At 44.0% G+C, this 26,086-nt stretch overlaps 1 protein-coding gene across 3 annotated transcripts in view; it reads left to right on the forward strand.

The window, feature by feature from the left end:
* INPP5A (inositol polyphosphate-5-phosphatase A) overlaps positions 1-26,086 on the forward strand; it is a 236,464-nt gene that overhangs the window by 189,252 nt on the left and 21,126 nt on the right. For all 3 annotated transcript variants that reach the window (XM_074591909.1, XM_074591908.1, XM_074591910.1), the window contains exons 10-12: positions 6,214-6,309; positions 6,645-6,719; positions 20,664-20,737. In XM_074591909.1, coding sequence (XP_074448010.1) covers positions 6,214-6,309; positions 6,645-6,719; positions 20,664-20,737 — 245 coding nt within the window. The remainder of the gene's footprint in view (positions 1-6,213; positions 6,310-6,644; positions 6,720-20,663; positions 20,738-26,086) is intronic.

A 26,086-nucleotide genomic window follows, 5' to 3' on the forward strand; every position in this document is an offset into this window, starting at 1 on the left:
ATGTTGCAGGCAAAAAGGCTGCGAGGAGGCAGCTGATAGCTGCAATCCAGTGGTCCTGTCTCTCGGGACAGAGCTGTAATAGCACATTCTTTCCAAGAAGGCAAGGCTGGGCGTTTGACACTGTCCTCCAAACCTGTAAGCTTGGAGAATCTTAGTGGCAAAGGCCTTTTGGACTTAATTCAGATTCTTTTCTGAAGAACAGAATGAAAAAGAGCTGCCATTGCCACCAGCTGTTGGCACAGAGGAAGGCGGCAGAGGGAAGGCAGGTCTGCGGCCGCGGGCAGGCGGGGTGCAGGGTCTGGCACCCCCCTGCTGCCCCCAGCGAGCGCACACTGCGTCCTCCCCCGTTAGTGCAGGAGGCGACGCTGTAGGGGCCGGGGCGCAGGGAGAGTGCCGCCAGCAGAGCAGGCAGGGGTGGCCGCTGCCCGGCAGGGGCTGTGCCTCAAACTGCTATCGCAGATTACTCGGTGCGGTACCTGGAAAGCCGATGGAAATGGGTTTGCGTTGCCTAGTGATACACCTTTGATAACAGTGGCATGAGTGATCTAAGTTTCTGGACAAGAAAGTGCATTTCATGGTGAACTCAGTGCAGCTGATGTGAAATTGAGCCCAAGGAAACACACGTTGTTTCCAGCAGCGATCATTTATTTTAGGGGTGCGGGAGATCTTTGAGGATGGGAGATGATAGGGTCTTTGTGCTGAGCTTTTTTTGTCACAGACACTCCCCAAGGAGGTATTTTAAAACCAAAATATCCCTTTGCCACAAATCAGCAAAAGGGTGGTGCGGTGGAGACCAGCGTCCTGCTGTGGGTCTGGGGCATCTTCTGGGCCAGGCATTCACCGGCGGGGAACTGCTGCTGCTCGGAACGGCCCGTGACGTTAGATGGGCCCTACAACGAATCCAGGCAGCAGTGCCACGTAATTCGCATTGATTTGCTGTCAGAAGGTGGGCCGTAGCACGCCACATAAGCAGTGGGCTGGGAGGAGGGACGGGAGCGGGGCAGGAGGGATCGCTCCCCACCCGGCCATTCCCTCCCCCGACAGCTGCCGACGGGAGCGTGCTCTCCGTCATTGATACTTCATGTGGCTTCTCGTTGATACTTTCTTATGTTTGTTCTTTACTCAACTAATGCTTCTCTCACTGCTGAGTTAAATTCCTGCTCTTGGAAGATTATTAGTATTAAAAGCGTAGTAACTTGTTTGAGACATTATTGCTATTTCCGCGCAGTTAAAGTTAACAGAAGCTAATATACAGTCTAAGGGATGTTTTTCAAATAGAAGTGTATGTCCTCTCAGGTGGGTTTTTGTTGCTTTACATGGGGGAATGTATCTCTCTGATTTCCCTGATTGCAGCAGCTGTGGGGCCCAATACCTCTGCGCCGTTGTGAAAAATGCGCTGAAATAAGTCGCCAGTTCAATGGCAGATAGAGTTCAAAAACAATGTTACCTATCCTATAGCTAAATGCACAGGTTTCATCGACTCAGAAAGTTACATTTAACTTTGTTTTTCTCACTTGCAAATTTTATTTCTCTTACATCGCGTGATCTGGTGAATTTACTGTTAGTATATTCCCAACACCCAGGAAATCGCATCAACCCCTCAGAGGTGAGGAGGAGCCCCAACAAGACAAATGTTCCTGTTATTCCCAAAGTAGCAAATCTTTTACCTCACTGATTGTTTCAAATACAATTTGCATCCAGAGAATAATAAAAAAGCATTTGCTTATCCTAATTTAATAAGTGTCAGATTGATTTTGGGTTTTGAGCAGCATTTCAGAAGAAGAATTTCACTGTCATAATTAGATAATACGTGTATCTCTGTCTTTTCTACCCGGCCAGAATCCACAGAGATGTAACTGGAATAAAATGAAATATCTTAAATTTAATCGATTTGGTTGCTCATGTGCTCAAGACCTTATTTCAACTGGCTCTTGTTAGCATTCTTCAGACTCTGCACTTCTCTCCTGGCACTTTTAGCAACAAACATTTCCGTTTTAATCCAGGCGGCTTACTCAAAATTGCAATTGCAACTACTGCTGGACTTTTTAAATTATAAAGGAGCAATGAATATATTCTACTTTCTTTTTTTTTCTTTTTAGAAGAATTCAAAGTAGTAAGTCCTAAGAAGAGTATTCAAATCATTGGGGAAAATAATACACATCGTTAGACTCAGTAGACAGAGGCTGTAGGAAAGCCTAAGTCTGTGTGTGCTTGGATACCACCTTTTATTTCAAAAAAAATTTGTTGAAGGAATTACAAGCATGCAATAACGCAGCTCGCACGTCAAGAGGTGGGCTCAGGCGCCTAAAGGATGTTCAGAAAGCAGGAGTGCAAAATCAATGAAAAATCAGCTGCAGTTTTCCCCAGAGCACTACTGGCGGGAGGCAGCACTACAGCTCACAGCTCTTCGGAGTGTTTCCACGTAAACGCGATATAAAAGCAATTATATATTACAGAATATTGTGTGTGTGTGTTTTATGTGTATAACACAATTGTTTTAATGTCTTTATCCCTTTTTACCATAGATGTGCAGAGATAGAGTCTAAAACATTTCAATGTGTTGTATATGGGAGCAGATGTCTTTTGAAGGTTGCATTTATGCTGTAAATCGAAAGGCTTTCAGTTTCTGAGGGTTGCAGAGTTTGGAAGAAATGCCAGATTTGTCTCTTGTCAACATGAAAAACTTTCACTCCTAGCTTTGCGTAACAGTACATTTTTATTACGCTCCAAGGCAATTATCAGGAAAGTTATTGCTATGTTCTACAATTCAATATACATAAATTATCACAAAGGATTATTTACAAAATACTACGAAGCGTCTACCTGTGTGGACAGTGTATGTGAAAACAGGAGTAAGACACATCTGTGTTTGCTAAGCAAAGGCTGAATACTGAGTTCTCTCTCGGCTCTGAATACAGCTCTCCTGCAAACTTCTTAACCAAATCTTGTTTCCAAAGAAAAAAAGATTTTTTTAGAAAGAGACTTGGGTAGAGTTTTGATCTCCAATTTCCTCTCTTCTGACTTTGTAAAAGAGTACCTTTGAGGGAATACCCAAAAAGAAACCGTGTGTTTTCATAGCATTTTGATTTTCTTTACCAGCAACAAAAAATCCCTTCATAAGTAGACTTGTCTAAAAAGGCACATGTTCCCGAAAGTTTTCTGCTTGGGTGACTACGACTTTGTAGAAATTGAAAGGAGGAGGAAAAAAGGAGTGCTCCAGCTTGTATAAGAAATGAACCTTTGCCCAATCACTTTTTGTCTGTGAATAAGGTAACTTTTTGTGCTTGTGAAATTTGAAAGCTATGAGGTATGTGGGTCCTTTCTCTGTATTGGTTCTCAAGAGTCGATCGCGGGGTTTTTTCTTTTAGAGGGGGCCTGAAGTTGTGAGATAAAGCAGCTCAGGAAAAAAAAAATGTTCTCAAGCAGATGCCTTTAAGAGACAGAAATCATGAATTTCTTGAATTGCAACCACTCTGGGGGTGGCTACAATGACTTTTTGACAGTGACAGTAACTCTGCCTTGTCTTTTCGAGCCCTTCTTTGGCCCATTCACTCTGGAAAGCTGCTTAAGCGCACTTAAGCGCATTAGCATTTGGATGCTCGGGGACCGTATTGACCCTCATTTGGAAAGTTTAAATGAGTGAAAGATGGAGCGATTTGTTAGGGCTTTAGAAACCAGCTTTAGAGAGCGGCGGGTTTTCCGCTTTGGTTTGTTCGGGTGCTTGTTCTAATCTGGTGCGCTGTTTAAAGGCGACCAGACTGATTTGTGACACATGAGCCCAAAGCGCTATTTTTTTGGGCTTGACCCGATTAGCTGATCTGTGCTCTGAATTTCAATAGCCGGTATCGGAGGGAATGGCTCGCTGGTGGATTACCTCACCGGGGCCGCCATGGACACAGATGGCAGAACGGCAATTCCGTGTCCAAACAGGCAGGAGGGATCCTGCAGCACGCAGAGGGTGCGAGGCAGAAGGTAGTAGGTCTGGACTTGAAGAAAGTGGTACCGAAATGACGTGCGGCGTCCCTGATGCTCCGGCGTGCCTCTCCTCCTCTCTCCCAGGCGGAGTCAGCTTTAACTGGCTGGTGCGGCATCTCCCCTCTCTTCTCTCAGGCCTTTCAAAAAAACACCTTAAAATTCTGCAGAAGAGATGAAGTTCTCAAAGGGCAGCCTACATCTGTGTCCGGGCGACCAGAACTCCTTCCTCCAGTGAAAACTATAATTTCATAGACACCTCAGGTCGCCTTGGTGCCGTGAGCGTGCCAAGCTTTTTAGAATAAAACGCAGTTAGATGTTTGTGGTCTGTAGACATGGCACTGCTTTCCTGGGGGGAGGAAACAGCCAAGAAAAATTTGTCAGTGAGGGACATCGTTTCTTCAGTAAGATAGGAACTGGCAGTTGTTCAGCTCACAGGTTTTGTTTTTTTTTTACTGAATCACACTCCAGTTATCCTTTAGAAATGAAATTGCTTAGCTTGTTGCTTTGTGTTTGTACTATGGCAACACACAGGGGCCTTTATCAAGGATCATTTTTTAATGTCTTTTATCAAATGGGGGCAAGAAGTCTGTTGACAGATTGTTTCCATTCTAGCACTGGTAAACCCAGCTGAGATCTAACGTATTTGGAAGCAGATGGATTTTCGTTTAAAGACATGTTTGGCATCTCCTTCAGAAGAAATTCAGAATGTGAAACTGAGAAGTAAGCTGTAGTTCCATGGTGTTGTGTCTGATAGATACTGCACTTCTAATAATGGATGCCAATATAAGTATTTATATTTGTGAGAGAAAGAAACGTGTGGTAGGATATGGAATTCTATTACCCTATTACCATAGAATTTATTTATTTTCTAAGTGAATATTATGCAAAAGGAAAATGTTGTCTGGCCATTATGAAAAGGAACAGAACAAGCAGAGCAGGGAAGTCGCCTCTTTGCCTCTTCATGACTGAGTTTTCTTTAGCACGCCTTTGTTAAGAACCTCTAGCAAAATAAGCCTTTACTCAGAAGGGCAGTTTTTGCCAATATCCTTACCCAGGGCCGTGCGTAGGTCCTGTCAGCAGCCCGTGGCTCGGCCGTAGGGAAGGATGCTGAAGTGTCCCAGGCGTGGGTGCACATTTTCTCTCTGCCTTTGAGTAACATCGAGGTTTTCTCAGTTCCCCTTTCTGTCCTCAGCCTTCTGGTTTCCAGCAGCCCAGGCAGATGGGCTGGGGCACTGTTACACACCACCCCGCAGCTTTCCCCAGGCTGGATAACTACAGAGCACTGTGTGACGCCTGCCTACCCCACAGTTAGCGTGTAGTCTATTTCTGCATTTCAAAGCACCTAACATGCTTAAAGCTTCACTAAAAGTATAGGTTAAGTGAATCTAAAGTATGTTTTAAAGTTAAATATATGCCTAACTGCTTTGGTAAAAGCTCTGAATTTTCACCTGTTAAAATGCAACAGAGCAAGCCCTTTAAACAACCTATTCGGTGTTACTCTCTAGGTCAGCTTTGATTGTCATTGAAACTGGGCCCCAGCCAGGCAAATGGCAAATGAATTGGGGCCTGGCACTTCCTTGGAAATTCATACCTCTGTGCCTGATAAAGTGTGGGTTTATAATATGTTTTAGACACCCAGACCTCAAAATATCTAGAGATGTGGTGGTGTCTCCTGTTTAAAAGGATGCTGGGTGGGGAATTCATTATGCAGAATAAACTGTGGAGCTTGTCAGATTGTATAAGTGTTGCTCAGACTTTAAAATTATACTTGGAACATTAATTTACAAGGCAGAAGTTTTTGCAAACAAGAGTTAACCCGCAGAACTGTAGTGCCAATGTAGTTATCAGCTTTTAAGAGCGCGGTACAGAAGCCAGTAGGGCTGTGGAGTCATTACCTGTAGGAAGTGGCGTTTGAGGATATTTACAAGGAACGTGTGATACAGCGTCCGACATGTGAAAGAACCCGGGTGCATGGTGCTAAGTTAAATGAATATTTGGCTTATCTGATTGATATGTTCTTAATATTGCCTGTTCCTCTCCAAACAGTAATTCAGTTTATTGTTTTAAATCCATCATGAGTGGAAGTAACTTAAATTAGCAACGCTTTGTATTTTGACCTACAGCAAACCGTATTTTCAGGGTGGCATTGAAGGTACATAGATTGATAAAGTTCAATGAAATGTGGCCTTACGTTTTGTATAAACTGGTTTCCCTTTCTCCCTTTGTGTTTTTTATTAGACACTATGTGCAAAGGCTACAATGCAGACTATCCGGGCAGCTGACACAAATGAAGTAGTCAAGCTAATATTTCGTGAATCTGATAATGACCGAAAGGTAAACAACTTAATGCCCTCTGTACCCCCTGTGTAAATAGAAACGTTGTTGAATGTTCGCTTTCTTTTACACAAAGCATGAATATAGTTGTTTCAAACTGATAATTTAAAGGGAGGGGAGGGATATGGATTGTCACACCTAATGCCCAGTTAATTGGATCTTTTTAAGCGATTGCCAGTCAAGCAAATGGGCGAGCTGACATGGAGCTTTAGACATGCAGAAACATCCTGCAGTTTTAAAGGGTTGCATGTCTGTAAAAGGGTCACTTACAACAGCTGTGTGTTAGGTAGATGAGTCCAAGGGCTTTGCTGACCTTTCTCCTCTATTTTTTTTAGGTTATGCTACAGTTAGAAAAGAAGCTCTTTGACTATTTTAATCAAGATGTATTTAGAGATAACAATGGCACTGCGGTAAGTTCATTGCTAAACACTTTTGAAGGAATAAGTTGGAAACTCATACACAAATCGTTTCTCTGCCAGCCCTTTGTCCTTATCAATCCTCCTGTCTACAAAATGAGAAGATACAATTCATCTAACACCATAACTGCTCCAAATTTCCTCCTCACTTAGCCAGCTATTTTGTGTACGTACTGCTTCTTAAATGTGGTGTCTGTTTACCTTCTTTTTCATAGAAAAAACTGTAAATTAAATACATGTGACAATTCACTTTTCTTCTCTGTCCTCTGGTCTGCATTTCTTCAAGCATCTTGTTTCTTTTACCAGCTCTTCATTGTGCACCATAGTAGTGTAGGAGAAGCCTTTAATGCAAAGCTGTTCTGAAAATATCTGGGTCTTCTGAGGATACAAAGAATAATAGAGACCCATGAATAAATAGAACAGAAAGCTGAAACCCTGCAGCAGACTGGCACTGTTTGGGCAATCATATAGGGCTTCCCACGAGGAGAAAGCAGACAGGGAGCACTAACGTTCTGATTTGTAATGAGGACTGCAATTTTTCTGTGGAGAATGGCTTTATATCTTCTTTAAGGTGATTTTATTTCCAAATGTAGACACTTAATTTTGGAAAATCTCTCTATCACTGCTTGCAGCTTTCTTAATTTCGTATAAGGTTCCTAGAGTTATCTGTCTAAAGGAAAAACATTAAGCATCCAAAAACCCAACCCAAACAGTTACGCACAGATAAAAACCAAGAATTGCATGTGGGAGCCTTATTGCGGGTTTCGCTGGCCAGAGCCTCTGCCTGTGGCAATGGCCCAACTTCACTGACATCAGCAGAGCTACGCTCGCTCGTGTCAGATCTTGGTCTGCCTGTGTATGCATCAACTAAAGCACTCATGTGGTGAATCTTCTGAGCTACGTACATAGGCCAGGCTACGCTAGACAGAGAAAACTATCAGAAAACTTGGTGTGTTGTGGAAACTGTGTGTCGAAGTCGTTTGGGCAGGCTGACAAGCTAGCCAAGGTTCACCATCTTTCTTCAGTCCTTTCCTCAGCGTCGCTGACTTTTACCTTCCTTCCTCATAACCAAAATAAAAGAAGATGAGGAATTCGTCTTCTGTGTCTCAGCTTTGTGGAGAACCCGTCTGGGTTTTGCCACACTCTGTACCCGCTACAGACCTTGCTGCTCACACAGTGTATTGCTGCGGTTTGCATAGGGATGGGACGTGCACGGGATCCAGGACCCTCTCTTCTTCTCCCCTTCCTACGGCTTCTTCTCTCACTGTCCGTAGAAAGGCTGTCTGCAAGGGTCCAGGCAAGGAGGATGGCTGGAGCCCTTCTGTTTACCCTCTCTGTTTTTAAATTGACTTAACACCTAGGAGGTTAATTCCATGTGAGAATCTGAGATCTCACTCGTTTCTGGAGGTAGAAGAGTTTGACGAGTCAGACTCATGAGGAAAGTGAAGACCTGTTTCTCCTTTCAGCATCTGTTGATGTCCATCCTCTTCAGTGGGACTGCTGTCCCTTCTCCCGGCACACCTGTCACGTGTGGCGCGTGCGCTCACCACAAGAAATACCTGTCTAGGCAACATATCTTAAAAACAGTTACTGTGAAATAAATCTGGCTTGGGGTTGGTTTTTTTTAAAATTTACAAGGTGAATACATCCTTGGGCAATACATAACATTTTTTTCACTGATGTTTTTCAGTTTGGGGGACATTTAATTCAAAGTTATAACGCTAACCCCAGTTTCTGTTTCCATACTAATCCCGTTCCTGTCCCAGATTTTCCTCTAAGGGTATTATTGTTATTACAATTGTTTTAGCTTTTTTTAAAACAACTCAAATGTTTGTAATTTTTATTTTTTCCCAGTGCATTTCTGAAGCTTTTCTTGTTGGTGCCGTTTACCACATCCTAGTGGTATTTCGGCTGACTTTACGTGCATGGAGGTGGTGTGCGAAGGCATAGGCAGAATCCCACTTAAGCGCATTCCATTTCAAAATCAGCAGTTATTTCATTCACGCATCAAGAAGCGGGAAATCTTCCAGATCAAACATGGAAGGAAAAGATAAACGATATAATGAGCCATTGGAGATAATCTAATCTTCATGGTCTAGTTAAACACGCAGCACCATGATCACTAAAAACAAACTACCTATCTAAAAGGATAAATGTCTCTGTGCCGAATTCAACCCAAAAAATCCATCGCATCCTTCATCAACCGCCGGTCTTGTACCAGCCTGACAGAAATTTAATTCAAGCTGGCTCCTGAAAATAATTATTGTATTTTAAGAGTAGTAATCATTGGTCGGGACATGATTGAATGTGTCCATGCCTATTGACTTTTTCTATGATTTATAGCTTTGTTTAGTCGATATTCCCATCGAAATTGTATAATTAATTATAAGTGGGGCTGTCAAGTCTGCAGGATGGAGTGCCCTGATGAGTATTTGGGAAGATTAAATTTTCCTTAGCTGTACCAGTGCAAGGCTTGGGAATTTTCACAGCTCTATGGCTGTTGGATAAAGATGTTTTCTGTGTGTTTAGCAACTGCTTTAGCTCAAAATCCATTGATTTTTCTGAGGGTATTTTTTTTTATCAGTGTGGTGTCTCTTCAGTAACATTGGAATCTGTACAGATATGACAGGACCTGACAAATATTTGTTATCAACAGGCTACTTTGTCATTGTCCATACACAGTTATTCCTTCTTTTTTACATTGTAATCAACAAATATATCTTAAGATATATTTATAAAAATGAGTATTTTTTATGAAAAATCTGATATAGATACAAATTAACTGTTCAACAGAAATTCAGTTTAAAATGCGTGCAGTAATCTGTCAGGTCTAATTTTTCCAAACTAATCTGTAGCTTATCCAGACTTATCTGTAACTTATTCCAAAGTTCGCTTAGCAATTACCTATATTTATTACCTCGATAGTGCTATGACCATTCCATATCATTTTATTTCAGAAAGGAACGCTCAGATTATCCAGCTGTGTAGTGATAGAAAAAAGAGAAAACCTATTTGAAAATAGCTGCAGCCGTAATGCAGAGCTCTCTTAATATTGAATTCGTATGTTCCGAATTGTACGTCAAAGTTACAGTACGTCGGACGGAGCAGGGCGTAACTCCAGCAGAACTACCGTGCCCGGGTGCTGTGGGAAGGGTGTTCCAGAGCAGTGGCGATGAGAAGGGTGGGACAAGAGGAGGTACAACGTGTAGAGTTTCACCTTAGCGTCAGACAGATTCCAGTGTAAGTTGTTGCTTTTGAATTAGAGAAAGCTGAAGGCCTCTGGCGGTGCTGGTTGGGTGCAGCGAGGCTGTGCTGTACAGCGCCGCCGTCCCTCCCTCTCCGGGGATTTGCCCATGAGCGGTGGGCAAAGAACAGACGGGGCTTCTCTGGTCTGAGCGGCTGCTGGCCCCTTCCAGAGGCGGCAGACCCAGCTGGGAGCCACCGCCATGCCCCGACCTCTCTCGTGCTCCTCTCCTCGCTGCCCAAAGCGCAGGAGGAGGCCCCATGCAAGGGAGGGCTCGGGGTCCACAGTGACGGCCGCCCCGACCTCACCCCGCTCACGAGGGCGCTGCTCACGCTAAACTTGGCCCAAGCTTTGCGTTTGACCGCTCTCAACTGATCAAAATTAGCGTGACGCTGCTTTCGGGAGAGTGGCAGTGTGCAGGAAGTTTACTGCAGGGGGGTTGGACTAGATGACCTTTGAAGGTCCCTTCCAACCCAACACATTCTATGATTCTAAGTTCTTGAATAAATTTACACTTTTACCTTTTTTTTTTTCAAATTCCTTAATCATTTATGATACATCAGGCTATAAGTGTTGGCTTTTTTTCAAAATATCTTGTATTTTGTAGTTCCCTGTTAATTTCAAAACAGTTGAAAGAAAAGCAAGCCAAGGGTAATTGTTTAATTAAAAAATTATAATCATGTTATTGATTTGTACAAAAGAACCGTGAGATAAATTCTGTTTCTTCAGGAGTCAGTTAAATAAATATATAGTAACAATGTAAAAACTCTTAATGACTCCAGGGGAATGATTTAATCGTTAAGAATTGTTTCATGATAACTACAATCGTAAATGAGGAATGGTGCGTACATTCCTATTTTTCCTATGAACCATAATAAAGACTCAATCCAGATAGAAACTAATGTTCTGTCCTTAGGATTTTAACCACAGCTGTGTAATAAGAGTAACCAGTGAATTAATTGTCTTAAGAGTTGAACCTGATGTTATTCCTACTAAAATCAGACTCAAGAGAGGGTCCGTTGGTGTTCATGGTAACGGGTAGGAGCTGCAGAGCTGTGCTGGCAGGGCTCATCCCTGCCCTCTGTCCTCCCCGCGACAGCGCCGGCCCCACGCTGGCACAGACACGTGCTGTCAGCGGTGGCCACCCGTGTCCACCCGTGGTGGCAGCTGCTGCCCCGGCCACCGCTGCTGGGAGAGGTGAGACCGAGGGTGCCGGCCCCACCATAGCTCCCGGAGAGGCAGGTGGTGCAGAGGACATGGCTGTTACCAGCATCAGTTCCAAAACAGATTGGAGGGAGTTATGCAGAAAAGCCCAATGGTCTCCAGCCTAGATATTCATGAAATGGAAGTGCTTGTATTTCTTACTTTAATTGTTTTTATAATGGGAAAAAATAAGCAAAGAGCTTCACGTTGCTGTCAGTGGTCCTTCAGCAGTCTCTTGCTGCAGAGAACAAACAGTAAACTTGTACAGAGACCACATTCTTGTGCAGTTTCTATGTTTTCAACAGTGGAATCATCCTTCGAGGGTAGGTTCCCTTTATTCTGTGTGTCTGTTTAGCTTCAACTGATACAGTATGAGAAGAAAATTATAATGTGCTGTAAAAATGGATTGAGTTATAAAGGTCTTGTTCTCTCTATGCCAAGTAATGATTTAAAGTGATTTGTTATCATGTTAATTAACTGAGAGGTATTATTACAAACAGTTCAGGCAAACATACTTTTAAATGATGAGTAATTTGTTTGTGGGTTTTTTAATATTCCCAGGAAATCCTGAAATGATATGCAAATTGAGAAGAAAGGTTTAGTCCACGGGGGACCTTTATTAAGCTTTTTGTGAGAATATGTGTGCTCGTGAAGGTTAAGGATCTGGCATCACTGAAAATGTATTAATCAACAGACAAGATATAGCACAATGCACTCTTCCCAATGGCCTTGGCTCTGACCCTTTTAAAGATAATGGGAATACTGTCCACTAAGAACTAGATTAGGACGATCAAGTGCATTTCATCAGGGTTTGACTTGAACCATGATCCCAGAGGTGAAAAGGCAGAGGTTTATCCACTGAGCCAACCAGCCCCTGTCCAGATAAAATCTTGAATATGATGTATAAGGGCAAATTAGGATAGAGGAAAGAAATTGATTGCTTAGGACCATTGTTACCTAGGACTGGTCATAGGAAATCCTGTGCGTCCTGGAACTGCCTCTTTTATTTAAGGGGGTCATCTGAGATGCCTGCTTTTCTTAAGTACTAGTAGGAAAATGGCTTCGTGCTCTATTGCTTTACTCAAAAACAGTAGCCCTGTGCTTGGAATTGTGTTTGCTTAAGTTAGTGGTTACTTGATAGGCCATTGGATAAACTGCAAAATGAGTAATGACAGACATGGGAAATATTATCAATAAATTGCTCTCACTAGCAAACATAAATTTAAAGCCGGATTGCAAGCACAAGTCAATCAAGATGTGCTCTGCTAGCTATTTACTGACAGCTTCGTGTTCCAAATAAAAGAATTATTCCGGTGTAGAATTTGCCCATATCCCAAAGTTACAAATACTATTTCATGACCTTTTGTCCCGCTGTCCTGTTCTACACAGCTATTGTAAGTCCTAAGGCAGGTCAGGTGTACTGTGCTATATTTCTTTTTTTTAGGTTCTGGTCCTTCTTTAAGTATATCTAGAGAGCAGGTATTTGCACTCTGTAATCCAGCCTGTAGTCGGTACGACCTGCAGACATCCTTTGGCCCCGGGCACCCTTTTAACCTTTGCAGCACACAGGAGGATATCGGGAGAGACAACGTCTGCACCTGTATTCCAGTTCATGGATCTCACCGTCATGCCTTACAGTTAAGATCTGTGCATATACAAAAGCACCCTACCTAGGCTTCCACATCTTGCCTGAAGTCTACAGCAATCCAGATAAAGATAGAAAGGTGCTTAATTTTTTTTCGCCAAGTCTCTGCAGTAGTCCAGTCCTTCTTCATTCTCCAGGTACCCCTCATAACCTCACAGGTGGATGTCTGCATGCACAGAGGTGTGCACACACGCATATAGACCAACAAGTAGTAAGTTTAACATGAAACGTCATACTTAAGGCTGCTTTCATACCAAAAGAATGTATGAGAGCGGAGCACTCAGTTGCAAGGATGCGGAGAGATGGGTTCTGGTCCCTGGTCCTAGGACTGTGTGTGCGTTTCACACTACGTAGGTGTTGAAAGAAAAGCCGTGTAGGCAGCTCCGGACACACAGGGTATGAGTTTGAGTCTCCTCTGGGAGAGAAACTCCTCGCGTTTTAGGTGTCAGGAAGTTGTAGATGACCTTTCAAGATGCCTGGCTGTGTGCGGGGGACTGGAGGCGGAGTGGGACGCCGGGCCCTCAGCGGCCGCTGGCGCCCTGCCCGCTCCCCACAGGACGCGGGTCAGCCAGGCCCTCGCGCGCCTCGCTCAGGGGAAGGCTCAGCCCTCGGTGGGAGTTTTCCCCAAGTAAGAAACAAGGATCGTAGTCTTTCTTCAAGGAAGTTCCTTTTTACAAGTGAGCTCCTACAAAAGTTCCTTTTTACAAGTAACTCCAAAAACTGTATTCGACATTTTTTTATGCTTTTGTCAAATTGCAGCTCAGCAGACTTGACAATTTGACAGGACAGTGCATGCTGGTTTTAACTCCCTAGTGGAACAAATCCGTGTTAATGTTTCACCGTAACAGATGTGTAAAGTTTAGTGAAATAACCCACTGAATCTGTCGCATTGGCAAGCAGAATATTCCTAATTAAAATCTCTTATTTTTAAAGTTAGCATCCACACAGTCATTCTTGCCACTTTGAGTTCTGTTACAAGCTGTTGTACAGACTTAATGAATTAATTACAATAATGTTAAAGTGTCTATTCCTGCAAAGTTTCGAAAAAGGCAATTTGCATGAATGCAGTTTGGCAGAGTCAGTTTTTTTAAATGAAGACAAACACAGGAATCCCCGAAGAGTGAGTGACAAGTGCAGTTTTTACCACTAGGAAAGAGGAGGCTCGTACTCAGACTTTGTCCAGCTGTAAAGTCACTGAGAACTGGCTCTCACCGAGAGTCCCCATCGCTTTCCCTCTGTATGGATGGGCTAAAGAGCAAGAAACATCCATCCGCCGGAGACGGGGGGCTGGCGCTCGGCGTGACGGGAGCTGTAGTCTCTGCGTGGGAGCTGCGAGCAGCTTTTCAGGTGGCCGGGGCTCTCGGTCAGGCGCTGGGGAGCGGGAGGGACGGGGGGTGAGCTGCCTCTGCAGAGCACGTGGCGGCAAGGAGCCCTTGGGGTGTGAAAGGCGCGTCTGTTGTCAGCGGAGTGTTGCCGCGAGTGGCTGCTGCTGCGTGACTGACTCTGTACTCAGCCTGATGCGGTGCTTTTAACTTCTCAGCTAACTAGTTTAGTCTTTACATTTACTTAAGTTCAGTCTCCTTATTGAGAACTAGTAACCTGAGTAGTACAGCGGGATTCTGATTTTATGTTTTTTTCGAGTAACACAAATATCCCAGGGTAAGATCTGGATTCTCCGCTGCGTGTTGGAGCTCAGAGGGGTGCCTGCGCCCCGGGGAGCTGCCAGCAGGGTGCTGACTCCCAGCGCCTCCGTACTCCTCGTTCCTGCCTGAAGTCCATGGACTTCAACTGAAAGCATCCACACGGGGCATTTAGGAAAAGCAAGATTATATGCAAAATCCAAACGTATGAAAATGCCTAAAAGGGCTACAGCCTCCATTGGAAAAATGTAAGGGGTACATAATTGGAAAAGTTTGAAAGCACATTTTAATCCCAGTCACTGTTCAGGTGTGTGTGTTACAGCCCAACAGATACCATAAGGCACTAGGCATCTTTCAGAACGAGCAGCACGGCGGTGGGTGAGCTCTGACGGGTGTCTGCCTTAGACGCTGATGCTGCTGGAAGCCCCAGTCTGGGGCACATTCCCCTGCTGTGTCCTGGGCGCTCGCCCTGCCCTCCCTGTCACTGGCACCGCTTTGGGGACCCGGTGCCACATTACTGCCTCTGGCGGCTCCCGGGCCCTGTGGCTGTGGCCACCTCCAGCCCTGCGCGGGCCCTGCGGCACAGACCCGGTGAGGGAGGGCGAGAAGTGTGGGAACGCGAGAAGCCAGGCCAGGGGACAGAGAAGGGAGCTCTAATGAGACAGAGCCAATAGTAGTCTCCAGTAATTACTCTAGCGATCAATAGACATCAAGGGAAAGCGTAGTTCTTTCTAGACATTTTAAGCAATCTAAATATTTCCATAACAGAAATACTATTTTTAAATGCATTTTCCAGAGCAGTTTTCTGAAAAAGTTGGCATGCTTATTAGAAAATGTTCATGTCCTTTAAACCATTGGAATGTCTCCTGGGAGAGGGAGGCGTATTGTCAAAACAAGAACAAAACAGCGTTTTCCTGGAGGAGCTTCCACTGAATTCAGAGATTTTCTGAATTAGTACCGGCATGGGGAGCCTTCAGTGCTGACAGTCTTGGGCTGCCTGTGCCTAACTCTTCTCATGCTGAGAAAAAGACATGTGGTGCAGTTTCTCTGTGTGCCATACGTCCGCATTTATGTAGGAGTTTATGGTTTGACAACACAGCCATTCGGGATGGATAGACAAATTCTCAGGCATATGCAGAAATACAATAATATACAAAAGCAGTGCAAGTGGTATATTTATATTTAATAATTTTGACTTTTTTCTCTGAAACATGATTTTAAAGAATGACTTTATGAGAGAAAAGTAAGATTCAAAATATATAGCAGTGGATCATTTTACAAAGTCTTAGCTTGAGCAAACAGTAGCTTTAAAATAAGGCCAGAGCAGAATTGTGTATGACATTTTCATGGGTAAGTGGGAGGGATCAGCATTTCCACAGACCTTTATTTGAAGTCAGTAGACTGCTGAATCAGTTTCTAAATATTTTTCTTTGACTGGAAAGCTGGATAAAATTACTGTATTTCCAAAGTCTCTTGAAAAAAAATGTATGCTATACAAGACTGGCAAAGGAGGTTAAAGTGACCAGCGTCCACGTATTTTAATTCTCTGAGGTCATTTCTGTATGCTCATCTCCTCTTTTTGGTCTGAAACTTCATTTCCCTTTCACAGCTGTGAATTCTCTGGTGGGCCCTGCAGATGGATTTGATAAATGCTGCTAATATCACCTTCTGATCTACCAATGCTCTGACTTTGGTCTGTAGGTCTTGATGAGTAATTGCCGTTGTTCTACTCCAATGACTGAATTAAGTCGCCCTGTTCGAGAGGGTTCGCACGTGTGTGATTTTAGCCAAGGTGGCCCGTTGTGGCACGCCGATGGACATTGACCTTTTAAGCGTGCCTCTTCACTTTAAACTGAAGCTAGCAAAATTACCTTGATTTCTACAGCTGGCTAAACTCTTATAATTCTTTGATTACTGTCAAGCTACATAGTAACAAAATTTAGTATTCTGGTTAGTTGTTTCCTTTGGCCAAAGCGCGCGCTGCCTCACCACGTGTGGCCCCATGAGCTGCAGGGACAGTGAGCTGGCGCCAGACTCGCTGGAGCAGGACCCCGGGCCCTGGGATCGCGCATCGCCTCCTCCTCCGCCCTTGTACGTCAATGCGCGTGTACCTCACAGTGCTGACAGGGGTAAGGGAGGAAAAAAATAAACTCTCTTCAGCAGCTTTTGCAGACATCACAGTCGCCTGGAAAAACTAACAATTTTGATAATTGCCTTAGGAGGTGGTGGGCATGCGGCTGTTAGAGGCGACATTAAATGCTTTTAATTCCACTCAAATTAAATAGGGAATATCCTTTACTGCAAATGCAGTCATTCTTAATGCTGTGCAGAGAACTTCACTGATACCAAGCCAACTCCTGCGCGGGTCAATAGGAGCTTCAGTATAACTGAAGCATTTGGCTCATGAAGTTCGCTAAACAGAAATACATAACTTCAGACTACAAGATCCTATCAATAAATGTACCCTGTTTTTAAAAATAATATGCTGCCCTATGCGTTCTTCCTCACAGCCACAGGCCTGTGGATGTGTGCCTTTCTACACCTACTGCGTGGCTGCATTCCCCACGGCATATTATCTCTGCGTCTCGTGGGGTATTAGCTGACTATAGGTGTATCACTCGTATGTATGGATGTTATTTTCATTTGGAAGATGTTAATCAAACGTTCTTGTTGGGCTGGACGTTGTAGAGCAAATATCTCAACATAATATCAGCAACGCAGTGGTTACAGCAGATAAAACCTGAGCCCTGCATCGTCCTTGCTATCATTTATGTGTAAATACATCGGTGAAATTGAGTTGGGGGAAAAAAAACAGTGTTCTGAACTCCCTGTGACATATCGTTCCGAAATTAACTTCCAGCCACAGCATTTTAAAATCTCTGTGTAATTGCTGAAATTACCCCAGCACGTCATGTAACACCTTAAAGATTTGGTTCGTAAGGATGATCTCATAATGAGTAAATTAAATGGAACAATATATTGATTTTTAGGCTTTGGACTTAATTTTCTTGTCATTTTTAAGACATTAGAGTGACAGACATACTCATGTTTACTGTTGCAGTAATGACATTATTCACAATGCAGTTTAGTGGACAATATGGAAATAAGTGAGAAGTTTGTGCTGAAAATTGCCGAGAGTAGAGTATGTTCAGAGTGGGGTCTTTTTAAATACTTGCTTTAAAAATAAAGACGTTACCCTGTGAGATTCTGCCTGATCTCAGTATCATCTGGCCTATATTAATTTTCATCTGTTTTCTGTAGTGTCGAGGAGCTCCAGACACCCAGGTACCGGTCACAAGGCAAACACAATGAAGTGATGCCCGTGTCGGGTCCCGTTCCTGCTCTTACTAAGTTGCATTGAAAGTGACATTTATAACCGTTTGTGACAAGACCTAGTGGATGCCTTGGTTTTTCATCGATAATCTTGCATCTTGAGATTGCAGGCTTCGGTGTGAACCCAAGTGCTTTTAATACCAAAAAAAAAAAATAGTTAAAACATGCTCTTCTACTTTAAAATTAACTGGAGGTTTTTTTAAAACGCACAGTTGAAATTTTCATTGTTTCTCCGCCTCATCTCCCGCACTGTCTGCAGTGCTGCCAGGTAAATGGAGAAAAGCTGTGAGGGAGGTTCACGCTGCGCGGTCCTGAACACACGAACAACTTGTCATTGCCCTTCGTTAAGAATGAGCAGATGTTGTGTAGTTTGTGGACACGGTGGAACAGAAGCTTCCAGATACTGTAACACAGTCACTTAATATCTAGGCAAAAATGAATAATTTGTTAAAATTAAATAATTATTTTAAATATAGCAAGAAATAAAAGTTTGTGTAAATAATCCAGTGAAAGTATTTAACTGTTACACACGTGAGGATGAATTGTCTACAGTGAGCATTCCCGAAATTCTAGGCACCTGGTTGGGCTTTGACATCCAGCTGGGTCATCCTGAGGTTTTGGCTGTGTCATTTCAGGTTAAAGATGTCCCCCTACCTGGGAGAGCTTGGGGACTGATAGAGAGCGCAGCACACAATGCCGTCTTGTTCCTATTATCTGTCCTCTCTGTCACCAGTGTCAGCAGCTCATCTGCATAGCACAGACACAGCTAAACGAGCAACTGCCGCAAACAAACACGCCGGAAACTTCTTCGGAACGTAACGCACCTCTGAACGCTTAGTCCTCTAAACCCCAGCCTTCATTTAGCTTGCAAGTATCATGACGGCAAGAACAATCTGAATGTATAAAATTTTGAAAGTGTGAATTGGTGCGAGAGGACAATGCATCTGTTTAACATCGCCAGCCCTCGGAATGCCCATGAGTAATTTATACCATTGTGTTCTATGGAGCATTGTCCTTCTATTCAGTCCTGGCAGTTTTCACACTTCAGAAATAGCTCTCTTTCTCCTGATGCTTCCACTTTCCTGCTCTGATCTGTTTACTTGGCAACAGTCGGGAAAATGTATTTGCACTGTATTAATAGATACGTATTTCAAAGAAAAGTTTTAACTGGGGTGGTAGATTTTGTCCTTGTGTTAGAGTCACGATGGGCAGATAATATCGTTAAGGTGGAGGGAGACGCTTGGAGCAGGAGAGGGACAGTAACATTTGTTTTCATAGCCAGTTCCTGCGTGTGTTGTGGCTACACGTCTGTCTGCACATACTGAAATAGAGCATCCCAGGCTGAAAACATGCTCCATGAGCCATTTTTTCCTGAAGTATGTTGAGATTGTTTCAGTAAGAAAAGTGGTTGAACCATCCCAACATTTTTAGGATTGAGCACGTTATTAGAATCATCCCATAAGTTTCCACACAGAAGTCTATGAATATTTGTCCAAACACCTTTGATACTGAGGGCTTTTGATGAGATGTTAAAACACATAGAAATTGCCTGCAGTTATTTGCGTTGCAGAATCTTTTCCAACCTGCTATCACAGAGTTTGGTGTCAATGCACTAAAATAGGGAAAGCTGCCCATCATTTGGCATCCTCGCATCAAAGTAGGTCCGTATGGCAACACGGCAGCTCCGGGTGGGCCGTGGAGAGGGAGCTAATCAGCAGTGCAGGTGGTTCAGGTAGCTGCTTTTCACACAGATAATTAATGTGTACAAGTAGCTGCTAATTGCACATTTCAGGAATGATTTATGAGGTGGCAGAGGGGAGAGAGGGACGCAATCTAATTTCTTTGGGAACCTCTGCCATTCATACAATGGTATCAGCACAGCTGTGGGATGGGACGTGATTAATGAACAGCGGGCAAACACGCCGCCGTCCTGCGGGACGCCGTTGGGATGACACGCTCCTCGAAACAGAAAGTGGCACTTGGAGCCACGGCCAGCAACAGTGCGGATTATGAGCTTTTTGTCCTTTACCTCGCTAATTCACTTGGACGACAGGTTTAACACCGGCCGTGGATCTGAAATAAGGTCGTTCGTGTCCATCAGAACAGTTATTGGCTTAAAGTGGACAATTGTCATTGACTTGTTTGCGTTTATGCACAAAAGACTGCAGATATTTATTTTCTCTGTAGGGGTCTGGGGGAAAACAAATTTGGCAAGGACTAATATTTATACAGGACGTTAAATCTAGAGTTATGAACATCTCTGTTAAATACCTGCTTCCAGCACTGCGTGGTGGCTGCTGCCTGGGAACACGTTTTGCCCATTGCCACGTATCCCTCTCCCTGCTATCTGACATGCACCACCCAAAATAGGTGTGCAAAACCACCGCTTGTCTTTGCTTAGGAAGAGTGATGTGCACATCCCCGTGTTTATTGTACCTTCTTATCTGAGCTGGAGATAATATAAAGTAATATGGTACTTTTTGCTGGCATTTTTGTGGGCTGATTAGCATATCAGTTTGCTGTACTTTTTTAATGCTAGTCTGGTTTATCTTTGAAAAGACTGCTAATAAAATTTGAAAAAATTTAGCTGTCTTGAAATAGTAAGTGTACGTATAGGTCACCGCTGTAAAGAGCTGGTGTAACGTGCTTCGCTGAGATGAAAAGGAACATTTTAAACACTTTCCTCAGTGAACTGTTTATGTATCAAAATCGTACTGACTGTTTTGCACTATGTTTTAGAAGTGATTGTATGAGGGATTTACCTGAGCTGTGTAATCAAAGTCTCTGTTTATTTCCTTTCTTATAATGCAGCATTTTTAGATTGCTTCAGTTGAACGTTAAAGAGTGAATGCCTTTGTTTCTATCTTTTATAGCTTTTAGAATTTGACAGAGAGCTGTCAGTCTTTAAAGACAGATTGTATGAACTGGACATCTCATTTCCTCCCAGGTAAGATTCATATATAATCCATTTATTTCACTAGCTAGCTAAAACATAATTGTTACTAGCACTGTAGGTAAAATGAGAGTTCGCGTACATACTGTAGAAATGAGGATGATCTTGGTTCCTTTCATAAACGTCTAGCCTTCCCGCACCCCCCAGCCCTGCCCAGTGACAGGGTGGTCCGCGTGCGGCGGTGCCCCACGGCTCATCCTCCGCGCTCAGCCCGTCCTGTCTGGTACAGCGGCTCGTGAAGCAGACCCGACGTGGTCGTGGGCTAGAGGTGGGGAGCTACTTTTAAGTGCTGGACCCAGACAGCCTGTTAAAGTACCTTATTGCGGCCATAAAGGCGGCCTTTGCCCCACGCTGTTGAAAGCGGGCTGGCCGTGCGCGCAGGAGTGGACGCCAAGTGGGGGTGCAGAGCCCAGTGCCATCGCGTGGGGGGTGTCAGGAAAGAGGACAGGAGCTTAGATTCTGCTTTTTCGGTTTCACTAAACATGTTCCGTAACTGCTAAGACTGTTAGAGTAATTTGGCTTTTTAATTTTTTAATACACATGCATGATTTCAATCAGCTGTATCCCTTAGGTGAATTTTAGCTATCCTACAGAACCAAGATTTTTGCAAGTGGCAGTCCTGTTTGGGAGAAATCTGTGGAAAATTTGGTACAATTTTAAACATGTGCGGACCCTTTCCAAGAATGAAGAAGTCGAATCTCACAGTTGCTTTTAAGGGAAAGAAATACTGCATATGCAAAGAAAGTTAAAGTTACAAGAAATCAGAGATAAAAACATACTTTTTATATACTTTTTTTTAATAGATACAATATTCTTAAATATTGCTATTTTGTCCTTTATAGACAGATAGAAAAGTATCGTGTTTTGGCATACACTAAGAGAAAATTTGGAAAGCTTGCCTTTTTGTTATCATAATCTCATTATTTCTCACCAGCCAGCTGCGATACTGATTATATTGATCCCTTGGGATAATGGAAGTATGCATGGAGAGGTTACCACTGCTCTAAATTGTTCTTATTGATTGAGTATGATAACGGAAGACCAGCAGTGTGTACATCTCTGAGTGTATTTCATTAGTTGCGTACCTGGTCAGGATAAAAAGAGGTGAGGGGAAATAGGTAGGAATTTTGTAACAGAAATGCTCTTCTCCTTGATTTCACCAACATTAGTGCTTTCAGCCAGAACAAGGTTTGGCAGAATTACGTTGTTGCATGAATGGTGTGCAGATTCTTCACGCGTTTCTGTCAATACGGTGTCATTCCGCTCTCAAGCAAAGGTCAGAAATTTGGTGTGAATGGTCTTTGGATCCCAGTTGTATTTTTCATCTGCCTGTGAAATGGTGTGAACATCTGGCCGAGGTCTAAACCTTTGAAAAATTTGTCCTCACAAATATGTCCAAATCTCAGTAGAGATTTCTGTTATTACTGTAGTGGTTAGGTTCTTTGCAAATCACAGCTAGACGGGATACAACCCAGGGTTTTCCTCGGGGCTACCAAGGGCCATGCCCTGCGAGGTTGTGGGCCGGTGACAAATGAGCCTTCCTCTCCTTTACGTCCTGTTGGAGCGAGTAGCAGTGGGAAACCTCCATGGATGAAACACAGGCGGAACAAGAGCCAGGACCAAAACTGCGCAGGAGCCACTGGTAGCTGTGCAGGGAAGGGCTCAGCCAGGACGCAGGAGGGTGAAGCCTCCGCCCAACCTGAGGTCTCCAAGCAAGGGGACCAAGACTTGCAGCCAGAAGAGGAAAGCTCTAGCAAATGAGCTGATGAGAGACAAGGACAACGAGACAGGGCTGCGGAGGAGGGAGGACGGGGCAAGGATGATCTGGAGTAATGGGCGGGAGTGGTGAAAAGCGCAGGAAGAGCGAGATGGCCGCAGGACACTGCCCGGAGGACATGACAGGGAGTTGGTGTTGCCCTTCCCAGGTGAAAACGGGTAGCTGGGAAAAAGATTTTCTGTGTCCCTTCCTAGCACTGATCCCCAGAGAGGGCGACAGGCTGCTGCTGTCGGAGGCGGGAGTGCCTAGGGAGCCCTCTCGGGTCGAGGTAACGCCAGTTCTCCTTGAGGTACAGCCAGAATGGAGCTTGAAAGTGGCGTAACCTAAGACTGTATAAAGAGATAGAGAAGCTGTGGGGAAAAATGGGAGGTGTTTGACAAAAGAATTAGAAGTTAAACTGGGAGTAAATACTGGAGGGCTTGTGAGAGCTGTGACTGAGACTTGCTGACATTGCTGTAAAACCAGCAGCGAGCTTCAGGGGACGGATGGGGAGGACCACATGAACAGGAGCAAGAAGAGGTAAAGTAAGTATTAGCTGCATTTGTGCTCTCTTGCCTCAGTATCGGAATACTTTGACTCAGAGCGTTAACACCCAAATGATGTATGTTGGTACCATTAACGTTTTAAGCTACTGTATCTACTCTGTGAGTCTATTATTATCTAGAACAAAAATAGGAAATAAAGTGTTACACCAGAGATGAACCCCTGGTAAAAAAGTGAAAAAACAGGTGAAAATGTTCCATCACAGAAATCCCTGTGGATGAAACACAGATTTTGATTCTGTCTAATTGACGTAACGAGTGAAATGAAAGGAATACCCTGTAATATGGGCGAAGTATCATATCCTCTCCCCTCCCCTGCCCGGATGCTTGCAGGCTTGGCTGGGAAGCTACAGGAGCAGCTCTCTGAGGCTGTCGCCAGCCTCTGATGGCAGCTTACCCGCTGCCAGCTCCTTCTTTCTCAATCTTATGGCTTGTTTTTGTTTCCTTGCAAAACTGAAGCCAAATCCAGCTCATATCGTTGTTTTGTTTTGTACGTGCCACCAATATTAGAGATAAAATATTTCATTAACTAAAATTTTGGCTTGCACAGTTAAAGTTGAGGCACTGAGCCCTAGCTGTCGTTGAGCTGCGTGACGGGATGCGATGGCCGCCGCGCCCCCCCAGGCCAAGGGGTCGTCACCCGCTGGCTGTGGGGAGACGCCTGCCGTGGGCGCCTCGGTGCGGCTCTGCATCCCCCGCGCTGCCGCGAATCCTGCCTGGGGCCACAGCCAGCGGTCGATCACTCTTGCTTCTGGCCGAGATCCAGACCACTTCTTGCCATGGGAGATCCCATAACATTTTTGCAAGAGCAGAGATGTCTAGACAGACGTTCTGGCCAAAGTCCTGGTAATTGGATTCCACCTCCCCAAACGCTTACCACCCTGCATAACTAAATAATAGTAATAATAATAAATAGTAATTAATGTTTGTATACTGGAAGCTGGCATTTGTTTGGTGGCATGGAAGAGATGTTAACACTGAGCTTATATAACACAAAATTTCTTTGAACATAAGCGGAGAATATTGATAAAATATGAGAATTGAATACGAGAATATTGCTAAATATACAAGATGTAAAACCAGCAAGCTAAACTCATGCATATACAAAGAGCAAATTGGCTTTACATTAGGGTGCTTTTTTTCACCCATCCCTCCTCGTGTTCTGGGTCATACGTCAGGGAATCCTGCTTTCCGCTACGCAGTCCTCGCACGGGCCCCAGGCTCAGCCAGAAGTCCTGCCTCAGTGGGGGACCGAGAACGGGATTCACGGCTGTTAGAGTTACTGCAGGTCAGCGTCCCGGTTTTGTTCATGAAATGAACACATTGATTTTCCTGGAAGAAATAACATGATTTATTTTTCTTTGTGTTGAAATAATGACCGCAACGTGCTATGAACTGCAAAACCAGGTATTTTGAATAGGTAAAAAGCAGGGGGGTTACTGTAGGACATTTTAACATGGAACCTTTTCGCTCATGCAAGAAAGAAGTGAAAAATATGGCCTAAATGTCTTGGTTTCACTTCCTAGTAGTTTTTCCTCCATTTTTCCCCCATTTTTTCTTTTCTTCTGGAAAAAAAATAAATATCTGTAGCTTATCATGACTTAGCTGCTTTTATTTACTGTCTGTAAATACAAGCTTAATATATAAGATATTTGTCATATATCCAGTCAGACTAGGTTTTGGATTTTTAACCAAAGGACGACATGATCAGTCCTGTGTATTTAGAAACTAATTCTTTAAGCTTCTTGGTATTCTCAGCTGGAAAGTGTATGGTGCATCCGTTTGTTCTGCATATGCATCGAACAAAGCCTTTTCCACTGGAGGGAGAGACAGAGAAAGCTCCAGTCACTTTCTGTGTCAGGCTTACGGGCTTAATCAGTGAGCATTTGGATTTGGAAGGAAGTTGTAGCCAACTGTAATGTTAGCCTTAAAGTAGCATTTCAGAGTTTGTTTTATACGTGATATTTTAATTATGGTCCATTGGTTGAGTCTATGAATTACTCTCTACTTCTGTTCTTGGTCCGTGGCGTTACGGTCTCACATCATGGGATGCTGGCCAGCAATTCAAGACAAGAGTATCTCGGTTAAAACGGTACTGAATACGCTTAGTACTACATTTCACGTCTCTCAAAAAATGAAAAATCAGTTAGGATGGGTTTCTCTTTCTTTCATTTGCTTCATCATTTGCACATACAATTAGTTGCCCAATTTGCAGACAGAGTTCTGCAAATCAGCGGCACAGTTGCATGCCTGCCTTACTTGTAAACTTTTCCCTCAAAAGTCATGCTCGAGATTCAGCGTATTCTTGAGATAAATGGAAAAGGTCATATCCCTTTGAGTTGCAGCAGACTAAGTTACTTATAAATTCATTTTTTATCAGCATAAACTATTTGCTGGACTGTATCATGAGATCTTATTGATACACTGCCATGGCTGCCCTGGGGTTGAAAGCTCGACTCCTTTGATTCATGGTATTTTTGTGGTTAACTTCAGTGAGGCCAAAACTTCACCCTGAGCAGTGTTCTTGGTCTGTTTTCCTGCCACTCCTCGAGCAGCATTACACCGTGACCCAGCCACCTCAGCTATAAATACGGGTAGGCAGAGAAGTGCTGCACTGTTATGACCCACATTTCACCTTGCTTCCCTGACGAATGCAGCGTGAGATCCCGGTCCCCACCCGCCAGGCAGTGCTGGCTGGGGACCTGGCGTGGCCAGTGTCGGACAGCCAACTCCAGTTCTTCATCAGAGGGCTTTGGTTTGAATGGAAACCACTGGTTTTGTAGCATTAAAACTAGCAAAGTCCTAATTAGAATAATATGTAAGAAAACATTCTCTTTGCGTGGCACGACAGAGATGCCTTTCTTCGGGGGGAAGCCTGGAGCCGCGCCGGCTCTGCCCAGGCTCTGGCCGGCGCTTCCCTCGAGCACCACGGGTGGTGAGCCCAGGCCTCGGTTTCCCCGCACAGTCCCCGCTCCTGCTTTTCACCAGCGCCATCACACCTTCGTGCGCTGTAGGGACCTCCTC

Source organism: Larus michahellis, chromosome 6 (genome assembly GCF_964199755.1).
Source record: "Larus michahellis chromosome 6, bLarMic1.1, whole genome shotgun sequence".
Classification (NCBI taxonomy): domain Eukaryota; kingdom Metazoa; phylum Chordata; class Aves; order Charadriiformes; family Laridae; genus Larus; species Larus michahellis.